Raw genomic sequence first — 15,070 nt, forward strand, 5'->3', positions numbered from 1 at the left:
GTGATTGTAAGCCGCTTTGAGATTCCTTTGGGCAGGGTACCAAAAAAATAGTATGCATGTATCCCTGTCTTTTCCATTGGGTCCTGTGTTCTCTATCAAGGGTCCTGACAGTATGAGCCAGAGTAATGGCCTTTTGGGGGAAAAAAAATATTAGCAGGAAATTTTCTTCCTGGAGCAGCTGGCATTAAGATGAGATGCCCTGGCTATTACACTGTCAATTTGTTTAATGATTATTAGAGGAGGAGGTGATTTCTATTAAAGGGAACTGACAGACGGCCCATTAGATGTAGATGCATGTTTATTAAACTGGAAGCTGGGAAGGAACGGAGCAGACCGGATCATTTGCTTCCAAACTCCAGCCTAACCTCTTTATCCCTTAAGTGAGAAAGTGTGGATCTGGCTTGTCAAGGGAGTAAGGAGAAAGGTTTCTTAGCTGTATTAATTTTGTGTCTGTTGTAGACAAGTGTTTTCTTTAACGCTTTCTGACCTGGCCAGATCAGAACATTTGGGAGATGCTAATGGTAAGCAGGTGACAGTCAGTCAATTGTTGTTTAATTCACTCAGTTGCCTAAGTGACCTTGGCTAGCTCAAATCAGGAGACCATGAAGGTCAAAGAGGAGGACCTGGACAGAAGCAGCTTCATGTGAGATACTAAGGAAGGAATGCTATCGACACCGTAATAGATAAATACTCCTGGCTGCCCTTATGCATACACCTGTGCCTGTGGATACAGATGACCTTTAATGGCCTAGATCGTGTGCCTGCCTTGTACTGAAGGAGACCCTCAGTCCCATCAAGAACAAATATTGAGTCCCATGGCTTCTTGAAGACCAACAAAGGCTGACCATATGAACCTTTCTTCACATTTCCCAGCCGTACCCCCTATTTTAATAAAAATGTCATGTTGTCCTCTTTTTGATAAAAGGTATATGCTTGCTGTAGCATCACTTTTTTTTTGTCTGTTTGTTAATGTAACCCATGTAATTTTCATTTATGAAATGAATTTTCATTTCAATTTATTTTAAACTGTTAGGATATTTTACCTTTGACAATGTAGCTTTGCAGTTGTGCTGCAATGTGGACCGTGCCATTAAAAAAAAACAAAAAAAAAGCTTGGAGCAGGAAATAGAGGGGGGAGGGTGTGTGCGAGGGTGGGACAATGCTACAATCGCACCTTTCCCCTCCATACAGGCTTGCCTTTGGTTGCTCACCGATGGGATTTCCTTCATCCTGAGACAAATTGGGCTAACTCGAGCTATCCCCTGGACAGCCTCAGGATGCAGGCAATGTCATATGGAGGGAGCTCTAAAACCCACCAGCAATCAGAGGCTGTCCAGGGGAAGATTCCTCGTGCAGAAATGGTCACTATATGCTTATAAAACAGTTTTTCTCGCCTTACTTTCATGAGTACAGAACATTGAATCCCGTCCTGTTTTTGCCATCCCAAGATCCCATTTTTGTTTTGAGGAAATACAGTCAGACTAACTAGGCGACAGCATCTGAGCAAGGCCTTGGCTGCGCGGCCCTGTCTGCTGTCCCTCCAGTTGGCTCCTCCGTGAACCTGGCTGTTGGACCATCGCTCTGCTCCAGCAGTGAACAAATCACTCAGCTCTCCCACTACACCGTTCTTCTTTTTACTGCATTGTGCTTTTTTTGCTACAGGGTTGTGCTGGATTGTGTTGACAAATGGGGGGGGGGGGGGGAGGTTGTTGTTTAAAAGGTGTATGCCTCCATCTAGTGGTTAGTCCTACATATGGCAGCTGCTCAGCATTACACCAAAGGAGCAGCAAAGTGTTAGATGTTGCAACTAACAAGTGAGAAGGATGCACATTTTAGCGCTGGCATAAAAAGGCAGAGAGTTGTGAAAACTACTGATTGCATTGGGTTAAGGCTGCCATGATAAGAACATGAATGGGGAACAGGAGAAGTTACACAGCTGTGAAAAAGGCCCTACCCCAGAGGTGGACAAGCTGTGTCTCTCCAGAAGTCCATGGACTACAATTCCCATGAGGACCTGCCAGCATATGGCAGCAGCTCATGGGAATTGTAGTCTGTGGACATCTGGAGAGCTACAGTTTGGCCACCATGGCCCTAGCCTGTAATTGTCATTTACCAGGTTCTACCTTTACCTTTACCTTTACCTTTACCCTTATGTTCCAGCACCTGTTCGAAATGCATTAAGTTCCTTCCATTCTTTCACCAAAACTGACCGTAAGGAGAACCAGTCTGCTTCTGCAACCCAGTGTCCAGTCAGGTTCAATTAGAGTTGCGAACAGCTTGAAGAAAAAGTGTTCTGCCCCTTTAATATTGGCTGAATGGGTTGTTATTTGCCTTTGTGTTGCTTCCACCCACTGAAGACTTTGCTTAAGTGGCTGGACAGGTTCTCTCCAGGTTGCTGGTAACCGGGCAGGTGACTGCAGAGGAAAGAGATACCCTCAGCTAGACTTCCCAGCCATTCAGCTGGTTCCGGTCACAATGCTGTTTAAAACAGCGGCAATCAAAGGCAATGTTCAGAGTGAGGGACCGTCTGAATGCCTGCTCTGGGAAGCAGTAATGTGGGAGGCACAGGTGATGAAGCAGGGGAGAAATGGATACTGGACAGACAAAAGGAAATAGTTCTCGATTGCTTTCATTACATTCGCTGCCAATAAGGTCAGTGATGGCCACAAACTTTTCAAATGGAATTATTGCTCATGCATGATACATCCATCTGTATTACCAGCGAGGGCAGCTCTATCTACCATAGACCTAAATTCTTCTTCTATTCTAGGATGCGGTACAATGGAGGCCCCCGTGAGATTCTCTCCTGATATCCTTCCGCCTTGAAGGACAGTACATTTTCCATGCACCAAGATTGTTTGTACTCAAGCACTGCTTTGGGAGTAGCCCTGAAACACTACCCTGTTTTTGTACACCCACAATCCAAACCCAGGGTCGAGCTTCCACAGATGCTGATTTGAGTGTTATGACATCTGCGAAGGAGAATTGCAATTGCCCCACGTAGCCTCAAAGGTACACAAGGACATAAACAGGAATCGTCACTTTGCCCAATGACAAAATCTTTCTGCCATTTCCATTCCAACCTAGAATGCCACGGGACCAATTGCCACTGGACCCCACTGGATTTCATCTGGGTGAAAGATGGGCATTTGATCATTGCTGAATCAAAAGACCCCAGTGTTGTATTCTCTGCCAATGAGCTGTTTTGCTCCTTGGTTTTCCCAGTCATGTGCCCCCGTCTAAGATAAAATCACACTTTCCTATTCAGCTGTTCTGATTGCATGAAGAGGAACCTGATTGTGTTATTCATCTGTCGATTTCATAAAAGATGTTCAAAACTCTAGAGGAGACTTAGAGGTTTGGACGCCATTTTTATATCAATGGGAAAAAGAATTGCTTCACTAACTAGCTGCATCAGATACCAGCAGCTGCATACAAGGGGTGTGGCTCAGCCTGACAGGTAAAGGCAAGGTGAGCTCTTGTGTTCCTTGAAGTGTCTTCTTGTCCCCACCACCATAATAATAGACATAATGTGAACACTCAGTGCCATGCCCAGGAAACGTGTAGATTTCCAAGCAGAGACTCACAAAGTGGGAGGCCTGCCTCCGAAAGAGGAGAAAGCCCTCTCTTGAAGGAGGAAAAAAGAGAATGAGAGAAATCAATGGCTATGGCTTTTTAAAAAATGACATTTTGGAAGAAGATTCCTTTCTCATAATCACAAAAGTTGTATAGCCTAAAAGTGGCAGAGGAGTAGAGCATCTGCCTTGCGTGCTGAAGGTTCCAAGTTCAATCCCCAGTATCTTGAGTTTAAAAAGTCAGGCAGCAGGTGATGTGAAAGATAACTGTCTTGAGATTTTTGGAAAGACACTGCCAGAGAATACGGGCTTTGATAGCCCAAGGGTCTCACTTGACTTATGTATGTGTGGCAGTTTTTCTTTTAATGCTTGTGTGAAGTCACCGTGTTTTTTGATGGCTAGCTCCTATTTTAGAGAGATGTTTTTATTGTCAGCACCTTGAAGGAGAAAGGTAGGATAAAAATATTTCAAAGAACTCAAATTATGCCAGGAGAAGGAAGAGGTGATTCATAGCAGAGTCATGACCAAAAGATAACCCTTTAGAGAGCCAGCTTGGTGTCGTGGTTAAGAGCGGCAGCCTCTAATGTGGAGAACCAGATTTGATTCCCAGCTCCTCCTCCATATACAGCCAGCTGGGTGACCTTGGGCCAGTCACAATTTTCTCAGTGCTACCTTAGCCTCACCTACCTCACAGGGTGTCTGTAATAGGGAGAAGAAAGGAAAGGTGATTGTAAGCTGCTTTGTGACATTTTGGGTAGTGAAAAGTGGGGTGCAACCCCCGCCCCCAGCTCTTTTTCTTTATAGGTATCCTTTTAAAGCGTTATTCATCTGATTCATTCATAGAAGATGGACAGACCACCTCCCCTGCCTTCTTTGGAACTGGAGAACTAGGAAATATGCATCTTTCCTGATCCCCTTCAATAGTTAAGGGATTTTCCTTTAAACCTAATGACCCCCCTCTTACTGTGATCTGTGTGTGGGGGGGACTTACTTCAAGGTCATTCTGCTTGCAAAGAAGGCAGTTTTATTTACGAATGAATTCATTCTGATACCAGCGCCTTCAGCAACAAACTGACATCCTGAGTGCAAACAGAGTTCATCCTTTCTAACAAAGAAAGGGGCAGCCTTGAGTAACTCAGTTTCCAGGCATAGTTCACTATAACTTCTGTTTACAGAACAATTCAGATTCTTGGGAAGAACCAAAAAAAAAAATCAAGGAAAAGGAAAACAATCTTCCTACAGATCAAGAGAGACTCTGTACAACGGAGTTTTCCAGAATCTGTAATACAAGAAATTGAGATCCTTACTGTTCCCAATGATAGGGAAGCTCTCAACATTTCTCCTGTTGCTATTTATGATTTTTTAATTGTTGGTCTCCACATAATCTTCAGGCTTATTGTTTCCTGGAGTTGCAGTATTTTCCAGGCTTCTCCCAGGGAATGGGTGCCATTTTGGATCCCCTAGCCTTTGCTTTGGAGCGTCTTTTTAAAGACAGAATGCTCTTGCCTGCTTGCTAACTTCCCTCCCCTGGGACAATGGAGGGAGAGGGAAGAGAAGCAAATGGGAGAAGGGAGCCAGAGGAAAGACATAGCAGGAGATAAGGAAGGTGGGGAGGGGGCATGAGGAGAGGTAGGCAGAGGGTAGAACAGGGGCTGGGAGAGGCAAACAGAAACTGGAGCAGGGAGGAGAAAGAGGAAGGAAGAGCTTGGGGACAAGGAGGATGGGACAGGCCGAAGGAGACAAAATGGCAAACTGGAGCCAGAAGGGGAAAGTTTAAGCATGAGCCAGAGAGCAGCAGCAGGAGTGGGGTTGCCAACTTGTAAGGCCTGGAGATCTCCTGCAATGATAACTGATCTTCAAACTACAGCAGAAGTGGGTGCTTTGAAGGGGAGAGTCTATGGCAATATACCCTACCCTTCCTCAGTCCCAACCCTCTCCATGCTCTGTCCCAGATATCCAGGAATTTTCATAGCAAGAGCTGTGGGGAGAGGAAGCAAGAGACAAGGGTAAAGCAGGTGCAAGAGCCAGAGAAGGTAAACCAAAGATGGAAGGAGAAAGGGAAGCAGAGAGAAACCCTCCAATATTCCTCATGGGTCTCCTCTCTTGTTTTCCATGGAAGGTTATTACCCAGCTTCTTCCACGTGGAAAAAAAAATTAGAGCACTGCCTGTTTGTTGGCAGTGACAATGCATCACAAAGGTTCTACAAAAGGGTGAAGAATCTCCTAGAATTCTAGGACTTTCTAGAATGTCTGAAGAGGACAGTTGGACAGCTGAAGAACAGACTTGAGTGGCAGATCCATGGATATTCATCATCATGAACACGACTGGACAAAAGAGCAAGGGCAGCACTGCAACGAATATTTCCAGTCCGCTTTCATATGTTCCTGCCTGTCCATTTTCCTGGGAGGCATCATCTTCATCTTAATCTACAGGACCGTGTATTTCTGCTTGCATTTCCTAGGCAGAAAACTTAGACTTAAGGTAAAAAAAGACAAGCAGAGGAAAGTGATTGTGTTCTGAGTGATTGTGAAGTGTTCAGATACAGATGTATGTGTGAAATTGGTTTGATGGGTAGACAGGAGAGAATCTACATTAGGGTTTCCAACCCCCAGTTGGACCCTGGAGATTGTCTGTTATTACAATGGATCACCAGTCAACCAAAATCAGTTCTCCTGGAGAACATGGCTGTTTTGGAAGATCATTTCTACAGCATTGGATCCAGGTGACATCTCTTCCCTCCCCAAGCCCCTTCCTCTCCTGGCTATGCTGCCCCCCCCCCCCAAAAAAAAAAATCAGATATTTTCCAACCTAGTGCTCAGAGGCCTAACCTCCTGAGAAGAAAGAATTCTGAAAACTTTGACACCAACACATTCCTTAGATCAGGGGTAATCAAACTGTGGCCCTCCAGATGTCCATGGACTACAATTCCCAGGAGCCCAGGGGCTCCTGGGAATTGTAGTCCATGGACATCTGGAGGGCCGCAGTTTGACTACCCCTGCCTTAGATGAATCTACATTACTGAACTTCTTCACTTACATATGAAGTGGCTGCTTTCTCTTGAAGCCCAAAGGACAGACAAAAGAAAAACAATCTTAATTCTTCAAATACAGGCCTGATTAGACCTGCTGATCTGACATCGCTTGAGGTTGCCCTCCCCTGGGGGGATGATGGCTGTTGCAAATGGGGGACGGGGACAGGGTGGTAGAGAGGAGGGAGATTGAGATTTTGCTGCCATCTTGAGTTGTCCTGGGTTTGTATTGTTTTATGTGGGTTTTTAAGATTTTTAAAAATGTAAACTGCCATGAGCTGGCTAGCTCCAGGAGTGGTGGTTAATAAATATGAATATAAATAAAATAAATACCAATGGTGTACTGAACTTGCTGACCGGGACTCACAGAGGATGAGATTTTGGAGTGAGGGTTTATCCCGCCATCATTGGGTTTTATTAATTTTGTGTATTTTAACTCTGCTTGGGGTTTTACTGTATTCAGATTTTAATGCCTAACCCACTGCAAGCCGACCTTACCTCATGGCAGTGAACCCTAAGCCTATAAATTGGCTAGAAGGCTGTGTGGGTCCCCTCAGCTGTTAGAAATGGCTTGTAACAGGCAGTGGAAGCCATCTTCGAGGAACACTGAACAGTATCTTGCTCCATGTTTTCAGAACCCTAAGTCAGCCATGGTCCAAACCAGATCCAATGTGGGTATTATTTATTCAGAGTTGCAGGCCCTGTTGTTAGAGTACAAGGAGGTCCTGGGCAGGAGGTGCCCAGAGGAAAAGGAGGCTCTTTTCAGGGACTCTTTTGTCTTAAACAGTTGCGTATCGAAGCACCCCGTCTATTCTCGAGCTGGAAGAGGCACTTTCAGGACTGGGTGCTGATGATGCTCTCCGCTCAGACCGCTGTGGGACGTGTGCTGGTGAGTAGCATGATGCGCAGGTATCTGTTCATTTTTCTTCATTCAGATGACTTATACCCTGTTTTTCTAATAAACTGTGGTCAAAGCAGTGAGGGAAAGTAGATGTCAATAATTTCAAACAGAAGTGTGATTAATTTATAAACAAGACAGGACAGTCAGCAAAGGGTGTTGACAGATAATGTTCTTCCACAGTTTCAGTCCTAATTGAACTAAACACACACAAAAAAGGTGAAGAAAGTAGTAGTAGAAGAAGAGTCAGTTATCATATGCCACTTTTCTCTATTGGAAGGAGTCTCAAAGCGGCTTACATTCGCCTTCCCTTTCCTCTCCCCACAACAGACACCCTGTGGGGTGGGTGAGGCTGAGAGAGCCCTGATATTACTGCTCGCTCAGAACAGCTTTATCAGTGCTTTGGTGAGCTCAAGGTCACCCAATATCGCCTCTTGTTCAGAGAGAAATCCTAGATCTACTTATGTTCAGTTCCTTCCAATATCTTGATTATAACCTTGCATGGATCACTTAGTCACTGACTGGCTAAACAATATCTTAGGTCAGCGCATCTACACACTAGTGTCCTGATTCCATGGTTTGATCAGCAAGGGCCTGGGCATAGAATCTAATCACCACGTGGAAGCCACTTCTGGTTTGTAGTCCATTGGGAGGTGCTGTTCCTGCAGCTTGGCCTTTTTCATTTTCTTTTCTGGAGGTGGAAAGTGCCATCAAGTTGCAACTGACTTATAGTGATCATGTAGGGCAGGGGGAGTCAACCTGTGGTCCTCCAGTTGTTCATGGACTACAATTCCCGTGAGCCCCTGCCAGCATTTGCTGGCAGGGGCTCACGGGAATTTTAGTCCATGAACATCTGGAGGACCACAGGTTGACTGCCCCTGATGTAGGGTTTTCAAGGCAAAAGACAAACAGAGGGGGTATACCATTGCCTGCCTCTGTAGCATCCCCGGACATGGAGAGTCGCAAGGGACCTCCAGGGTCATCTAGTCCAGTCCCATGCAGAATGCACAAAATTCACAACTACCTGCCCACCGACAGTTACCCCAATTCCAAGCCCAGATGATGCCCCCCAAAAGACTTCCTTGACTGGTCTTTTATTCAAGCACTAACCTTGCTAAGCTTCCCAGGTCTGAGATGGTGCTAGCCTGGGCCATCTTACAAATGGCCAAATAGAATAGTCTGTGATGGCCTGGAGGAAATCTCTTGAATTGCGAGGAACTACTGCTCCAAGGAACATCAGCATGCCATTTTGGCTCAAGCCACCTGGTTGTAGAACCCAAAGTGCATACCCCTTCCCCTTATTTCAAGGGAATGTCTAAGGCAATAGTAAATGAGCATTGTATGTAGTGACACAAAAGCAAAGGTTTCAAACCCAAGAACCTGTAGGAGTATCTGCTACCAATTGACACTGTGAATTTCCATTTTAGGTAATACTGGTTTTCCTGTTTAGTATTGGATCACTCATCATTTATTTCATCAACTGTTACAGGTAATTAAAACAGAGACATTTCTCCTTCAAGTTTTGTTCATTTGCTCCTTCCCTTGCTTTATTGCTTGCTTTTTAAAAACTCAGTTCATGCAACTTGGCCTGTGTATTTTTTCAAACGACAGTAAACATGGTTGATTATTATGGAGTTCAGTGAAGGAGACTGTTTTGAAAATTTTGATGGAAAAGAAGCCCAAATAAAATGCTTTTCAGAATTTCAAAAATTCAAGACATTATATTACAATTACTGTTATTCCATATTCAAAACCTGTGAATGGAGTTCTGAATAAAAGAGATAAGTATCCAGGTGCTATTTCTCTTTGCCTATGGCATACTAGTTCATTTACAATACTTCCTAAACTTATAGCAACTTGGGAAAACATTGCAACCATCTATGATTGTTTCTCATCATTTTAAGCTTGTAGCTATTACAGCATTTGAGAACATAAGAGCTCTGCTGGATCTGACCTGTTGTCCATTTAGTCCTGTGTCCTGGCTCATGCAGTGGCCAACAGCTGGAGGTCCAAGTATAGAGCATAGAGGCCCAGAACTTCCCCGGACGTTGCCTTCTGGCAATTCAGAAGTTGATTTCCTCTGAATGTGGAGGTTTCCTTTGGCTATCATTGCTAGTAGCCACTGATAGACTGTTATATGAGTTAGACTCCTTGGGAAGGAAGCTTTCAGAATCAGTTAGCCATAAAGTTACAATTCCAGACTGTCTTGCAAAATGGGGACTGTCTAGCCATCTGTGTCTATGGTTCTCTGTTCTGAGTACTGACTTTTACAATTTTCTTTAGCAAGTGTGCAGTGGTTTATGGGGAAAGTCTTCTAAAACTCTGGCAAGAGTTTTCTTTCTTTATTAAAATAATCTTTTATTCAACACCATGTCTTGAATCTAGAACAACATTTCCATGGGCACCAGAATTTTCACCCATGGGACATCATTTTTACATGTAGCAGGATTTCAGTGGACATCTTAAGATGTCCTGGGGAAGGGACAAGAACATCACATTCCATAGGCAAAAAGCCTTGTGTCTGTAGAAACACAATTCTTAACCAGTAGATGCATTAAGCAAACAACGGCTGCATGTCTGTGATGCATGCTCTCAAAGCTTATCATGAAAGTTTACATCCCTCCTGGGGGGGAAATCCGGATAGATTCTCCCCCCTTTTTTAAAGAAACGATTGGATTTTGCTTGGTTGAAAATAGCAACATTATTTTTAAAAGCACCAATCAACATTACTTTGGCAATTTCATTCTGTCATGCTGCACTTGTCAACAGCATCAGGGGGAGAAATGTGGAAACTGTCAAGGGTGTCAAAGGAAATTTGAAATTCAACTTGCCGATGTGGTGGGAGCAGGGTTTTGCTCAAACACTGCCAGTGCTGAATCATCTGATTAGGGCAGCAGAGAGAAATCAAGTCAATCAATCACAAAAATGTCTTGCATTTGTTTTGCGCCAGTCTGAGTGGAGATCTTTTCAATGCATAAAATGCTTTAATTCTTGAGAGGATGACTGGTGAAAAGCACCAAGAAGCTGGCCCGTAAAGCCAGAATATACTTCCATATTATACAACTTAATACTTTGCCCTACCATGTTAGGAATGCCCATTAGGGCTTCTACGGGTATTCACAGTACCTGTTTTTCTTCCCAGCCATGGAGTTCCAAATTACCTGCTCTTGTTTTTGAAATGTGACTTATGCATTAGGAATTCTGGTCCACTCCCTGCCCTTCTTTAAAATTCTTGCATTGTATTCTTGAGTTTTTTCTTCCTTTTCTACATTACCGATTTATACGTTTATACTGAATTCTGATACTGATAGGACATTGCCATGAAATAATTACACATGGGATTATTGTATTGTTTTGAGATTGTTTTGGACTGATATTATACCACTGTTCGGAAACACTGCCTAAAAGATTAGGGTTTATTGAACATATCTTTTCTGTAATGATTTTTGGTGCACATATACCTTTCAGGAATATGAAGGGGTCAAGAGATACAGATGAAAGAAACCGATGCTGGAGCAAACACCCCATTTTCCTGTTCAGTTAAAAAAAAATTCTAGTTCAAACAAAATTTAAGCTGCTCGTTTGATATATATTTGACAGGTGCATTTTTTCACATTGCATTTTTGTAACAGAAAAAAAATCAAACAAAATGCAAAACATTTCAACATAGAAATTTGAGAATATTCAATGCCACCATATTGAAACGACACACTGGCTCATTTCAGACACTGCACAATGCCAAGGTTTTGTTGGACGGTGCTTACGGTGGTTGTTTGAATGCAGGCCCACCCCAATGTAACTCGTAAGAGTTTGTCAAACCAGGATCTGAATAAGAATAATTGTGTGCTGTCAAGCCGCAGTGAACTTATGAATCATGAAGTTTTCAAGGCACAGATTGTTTCCCATTGCCTTTCTTTGCATAGCAATTAGGTTTGCCAGCTCTGGGTTGGGAAACCCCTGGAGACTTTGTGGGTGGAGCTGGGAGTGGGTGAGATTTGGGGTGGAGAGGGACAACATTGAAATATAATGCTATGGGGTCTACCCTTCAAGCAGTCATTTTCTCCCTGGGAACTGATCTCTGTCACTAGGGGAAGATACATAATTCCAAGATATACCCAAGTCCCCTGGGGGCTGGCATCCCTAATATCAGACCCTGTCTTCCATGACAGTCTCCCATCCAAATTCTAATTTGGGCCAACCTTGCTTAGCTTCCAAGTTCTGGAAGATCAGGCTAGGTTGGGCTAAACCAGGATCTGATGTTTTCAGATGATCACAGCTAATCTTAACTGTGGTTGCATATAATTTCTGTCAATGATTAACTGCAAGTGTGAGCATATTTTCACAAAACAACCATCATTAATGATAAGCCATAATTTTGTGTCATGTTTCAACTGAGCCACAGCACCATTTTTGCAATTAAAAAAAATGTTTGTCGCCTATTTTTAAGAATGCAACCCAGTAAACTTATTTATTTGGAAGATGTATATCCTGCCTTGCAGTCCAATCAGGGTCGCCAAGGCAGTCAACAACCCAAAACAGAACAGTATTTTAAAAGAACACCTTAAAACGAATGAAATGATTTTACAGAGACTTCCTCCCTTTCCTTGCAGTGCCATACAGTTCTGCCTCTCCTTCCAGGACAAGACAATTAATATCGACCTCTTCTTCAATATATTCTTCCTCTTTTATTTCGGATTGCGGGTAAGAGACCTTTGCATTGAATCACAAGAAAGTGAAAGTGTGTAGAGGATGCCACTCGATAGGTTGGAGGAAAGGAGAGACCCTCCCCCCTGCCACCATGCACAAAAATCTAATTTCTGCACAAAGTAGAAAAGGAGGCGTGTCAAGCTGTACTCCTTCAGGGAGCAGGTGGGAACAGAAATAACAGAATGCTGCTCCATTCAAACAAACATTCTGCACACAGAGATCATTTGCATGTCACAACCAAGTTCTGAGCTCCTTTTCCTAACCCGTTCACTATGTGCAGAGTTGTTTTGTTTTGTCTGGAGGGACATTCAGTCAAGTGAACCTCCACCTCGAACATGAAGTTCTCCAGAACAGAAGCTGGTCGGGACAAAACGAGAACAACTCCGGGCCTCCCTCTCCCTCCCGCCTCTCCTACTGCAGGTTCTTCAAGTACAAGTGGACCATTCCCCACACGGAAAGACCTCCCACCATAGGCTTTAAAAACTGACATAGAATGCCAGGGGAGCTATGAAGAAGAAAAAGTGTTTGTGTTTATATCCCACTTTACACTGTCCGAAGTCTCAAAGTGTTTTACAGTTGCCTTTACTTCCTCCCTCCCCCCAAACAGACATCCTCTGTGAGGTAGGTGAGGCTGAGAGAACTCTGACAGAACTGTTCTGTGAGAACAGCAATATCAAGAGTGTGACTATTCCAGGGTCACCCACCTGGTTGCATGTGGAGGAATGGGGGAATCAAACTTGGCTCCCCAGATTAGAAACCACCGCTCTTAGCCATGACACCACGTTGACTCTATGGGAAAGGAAAAGCAATAGATAATTTAAAACTGTAATAGTTTAAGAAATTTCAGTCATGTTAATATTAACATTTTATTTAAGCTGCCCTGAGCCTGCCCATGGGGAGGGGTGGCCTATAAAACATTTCATCATCCTTCATCATCATCATCATCATCATCTTCTTCTTCTTCTTCTTCTTCTTCTTCTTCTTCTTCTTCTTCTTCTTTGTAAGCACTAGATCTCAAGACTGGGAAATATTAGTAGTTTTATCTTCTCTGCTTCATTTTTTGGAATCCCAGTGTCTTCTTCTTGCTATATAAGGGGAAATCTTTTTTTTTCATGATTGAATCATAGAATCATAGAGTTGGAAGGGACTTCTGGGGTCATCTAGGCTTGACTTGAGGAAGTCAGTGGTGAGAGGGAGAAAATTAGAACATAACGTTCAATATGGGAAGTAGGCATGAGAATAGTGTAAGCATTTTGGGGTTGTCTATCTACACATTGGCTTTTGAGATGGAGGGATTGTTCCCATTAAGCAAAAAGGCTCTGCTGGACAGGTTGAGAAAGATGATCCATCAAGATTCCACGCATGAAGCTTCCTTTTTTCCTTCCAATAGTAGGGAGGCCCAAGAGCAATTTTTTTTTGGGGGGGCCACCCTATTTTCAAATCTTCAAGTGAATCTGGTAGAACGCGCACCTGGGCTGCCAGCTGTTCAGAGGTAATCCTTGCTTTGTGTAATTGAAGAAATCAATTTCTACAGTGACAGATACATTTTGTTATTTCCTTGTTTACCATTTCTTAAGAGTGGTGGTGTAATAGGTGTGGATCGATAGATGAAAAGCTGCTAGTAAGATAGATATGGCTCTTGCATAATCTAATTTTGTGTAGTTTCTCTAGTTCTTGGCAGCAAGTGACAAGCTGAAATTTTGGCTTGAACTCAATTCCATTGTGGACTTCTTTACCATTACTCCGGTCTGTGTTTCCTTCTACTTGAAAAAGAACTGGCTTGGTGAGTCTGTGGGGTACGTTTATGGCGGGCTAAGAGGACTGTGACTTATTATAAAGCAGAACATTTCTTCTAAGTTGGATGTCTGGTGGTATCTTCTTGGCTGTCATGGGTCGATGTTGGACTAGTTGAAACATAGTCTGATCCTGTAGAGATTCTTAATATTCTTACATTCTGAATGTGCCAATTTTTAATTCAAAAATTTGCAATTTTAATATTATTTTAACTTCAGCATTAGAAAGCCTCAGATGTTTAGGATGATGCAGTGATGACCGGTGGACATTGGTTATGAACTCTCATAAACTAGAAACCATCAGATGCCAAATATCATGCATGTTATAATTACAGTGCTGTGCAATGTTAATTACCCTAAGAGGAGAAAATATTTGTTGCATATCGGCTGTTAAATACAGGCAAAAACTGAATACTATTCTGGGACGACCATTAAATACTGTTTTATTTATTTATTTATTTATTTATTTATTTATTTATTTATTTATTTATTTATTTATTTATTTATTTATTTATTTTATTATATTTATATACCGCCCTCCCCGCAATGGGTATTTCAGTGCAAAGCCGGGCCTCCAAGTCTCCTGCATTTCTGGGAGCAGTAGAAAGGAGGAAGTGGAGGAGGGAAAGAAAGAGCCAGGCAACAAACAGCTGCAATTGGCCCTCAGTGGCCTCTCCCCCCATATGCCCCACTGAAGGCCCGTTGGGTCAGGTTTTACCCAGTGCATTGTCACAGACACAAACTGGGTATTATTAGGGGGCTTTTTACTGGTAGTCTCCACCAATACTGAGTACTGAGACCTTTTGCAGGGGGGGCTGTCACATGTCCTGTGGGGGGAATCAGTGGAAATCAGTGGACACTTATATATGAGCACTAGCATCTTTTATAAAAACAAAAAAGCACTGTATTCAGAGAATATCTGGAGAATATTTGGTGTCAGTATTCAACATCAGTTTATTCTCACACCAGTTCATTCCCTCTTCCTTTTAGGTTTCAGGTTCTTGAGAGCACTCAGGCTGTTAGAGCTTCCAAAAATATTACAGTTTCTCCAAATCATAAAGAGTAGGT

The 15,070-nt window shown here is 43.0% G+C and overlaps 1 protein-coding gene and 1 long non-coding RNA gene across 3 annotated transcripts in view; one reads left to right on the plus strand and one right to left on the minus strand.

Annotated features, from left to right (window-relative positions):
- Window positions 1-5,825: 5,825 nt before the first annotated feature.
- KCNU1 (potassium calcium-activated channel subfamily U member 1) overlaps window positions 5,826-15,070 on the plus strand; it is an 81,050-nt gene continuing 71,805 nt past the window's right edge. For both annotated transcript variants that reach the window (XM_077306375.1, XM_077306376.1), the window contains exons 1-6: window positions 5,826-6,057; window positions 7,392-7,493; window positions 8,930-8,991; window positions 12,113-12,203; window positions 13,881-13,992; window positions 14,993-15,068. In XM_077306375.1, the coding sequence (XP_077162490.1) occupies window positions 5,875-6,057; window positions 7,392-7,493; window positions 8,930-8,991; window positions 12,113-12,203; window positions 13,881-13,992; window positions 14,993-15,068 (626 nt within the window). In that variant the 5' untranslated portion in view covers window positions 5,826-5,874. The remainder of the gene's footprint in view (window positions 6,058-7,391; window positions 7,494-8,929; window positions 8,992-12,112; window positions 12,204-13,880; window positions 13,993-14,992; window positions 15,069-15,070) is intronic.
- The window catches only part of LOC143821888 (uncharacterized), an 88,595-nt gene continuing 80,912 nt past the window's right edge, over window positions 7,388-15,070 (minus strand). The window contains exon 3 of the long non-coding RNA XR_013225951.1: window positions 7,388-7,567. This is a non-coding gene — a long non-coding RNA (uncharacterized LOC143821888). The remainder of the gene's footprint in view (window positions 7,568-15,070) is intronic.

This window comes from Paroedura picta, chromosome 12 (assembly GCF_049243985.1).
Source record: "Paroedura picta isolate Pp20150507F chromosome 12, Ppicta_v3.0, whole genome shotgun sequence".
Taxonomy (NCBI): Eukaryota; Metazoa; Chordata; class Lepidosauria; order Squamata; family Gekkonidae; genus Paroedura; species Paroedura picta.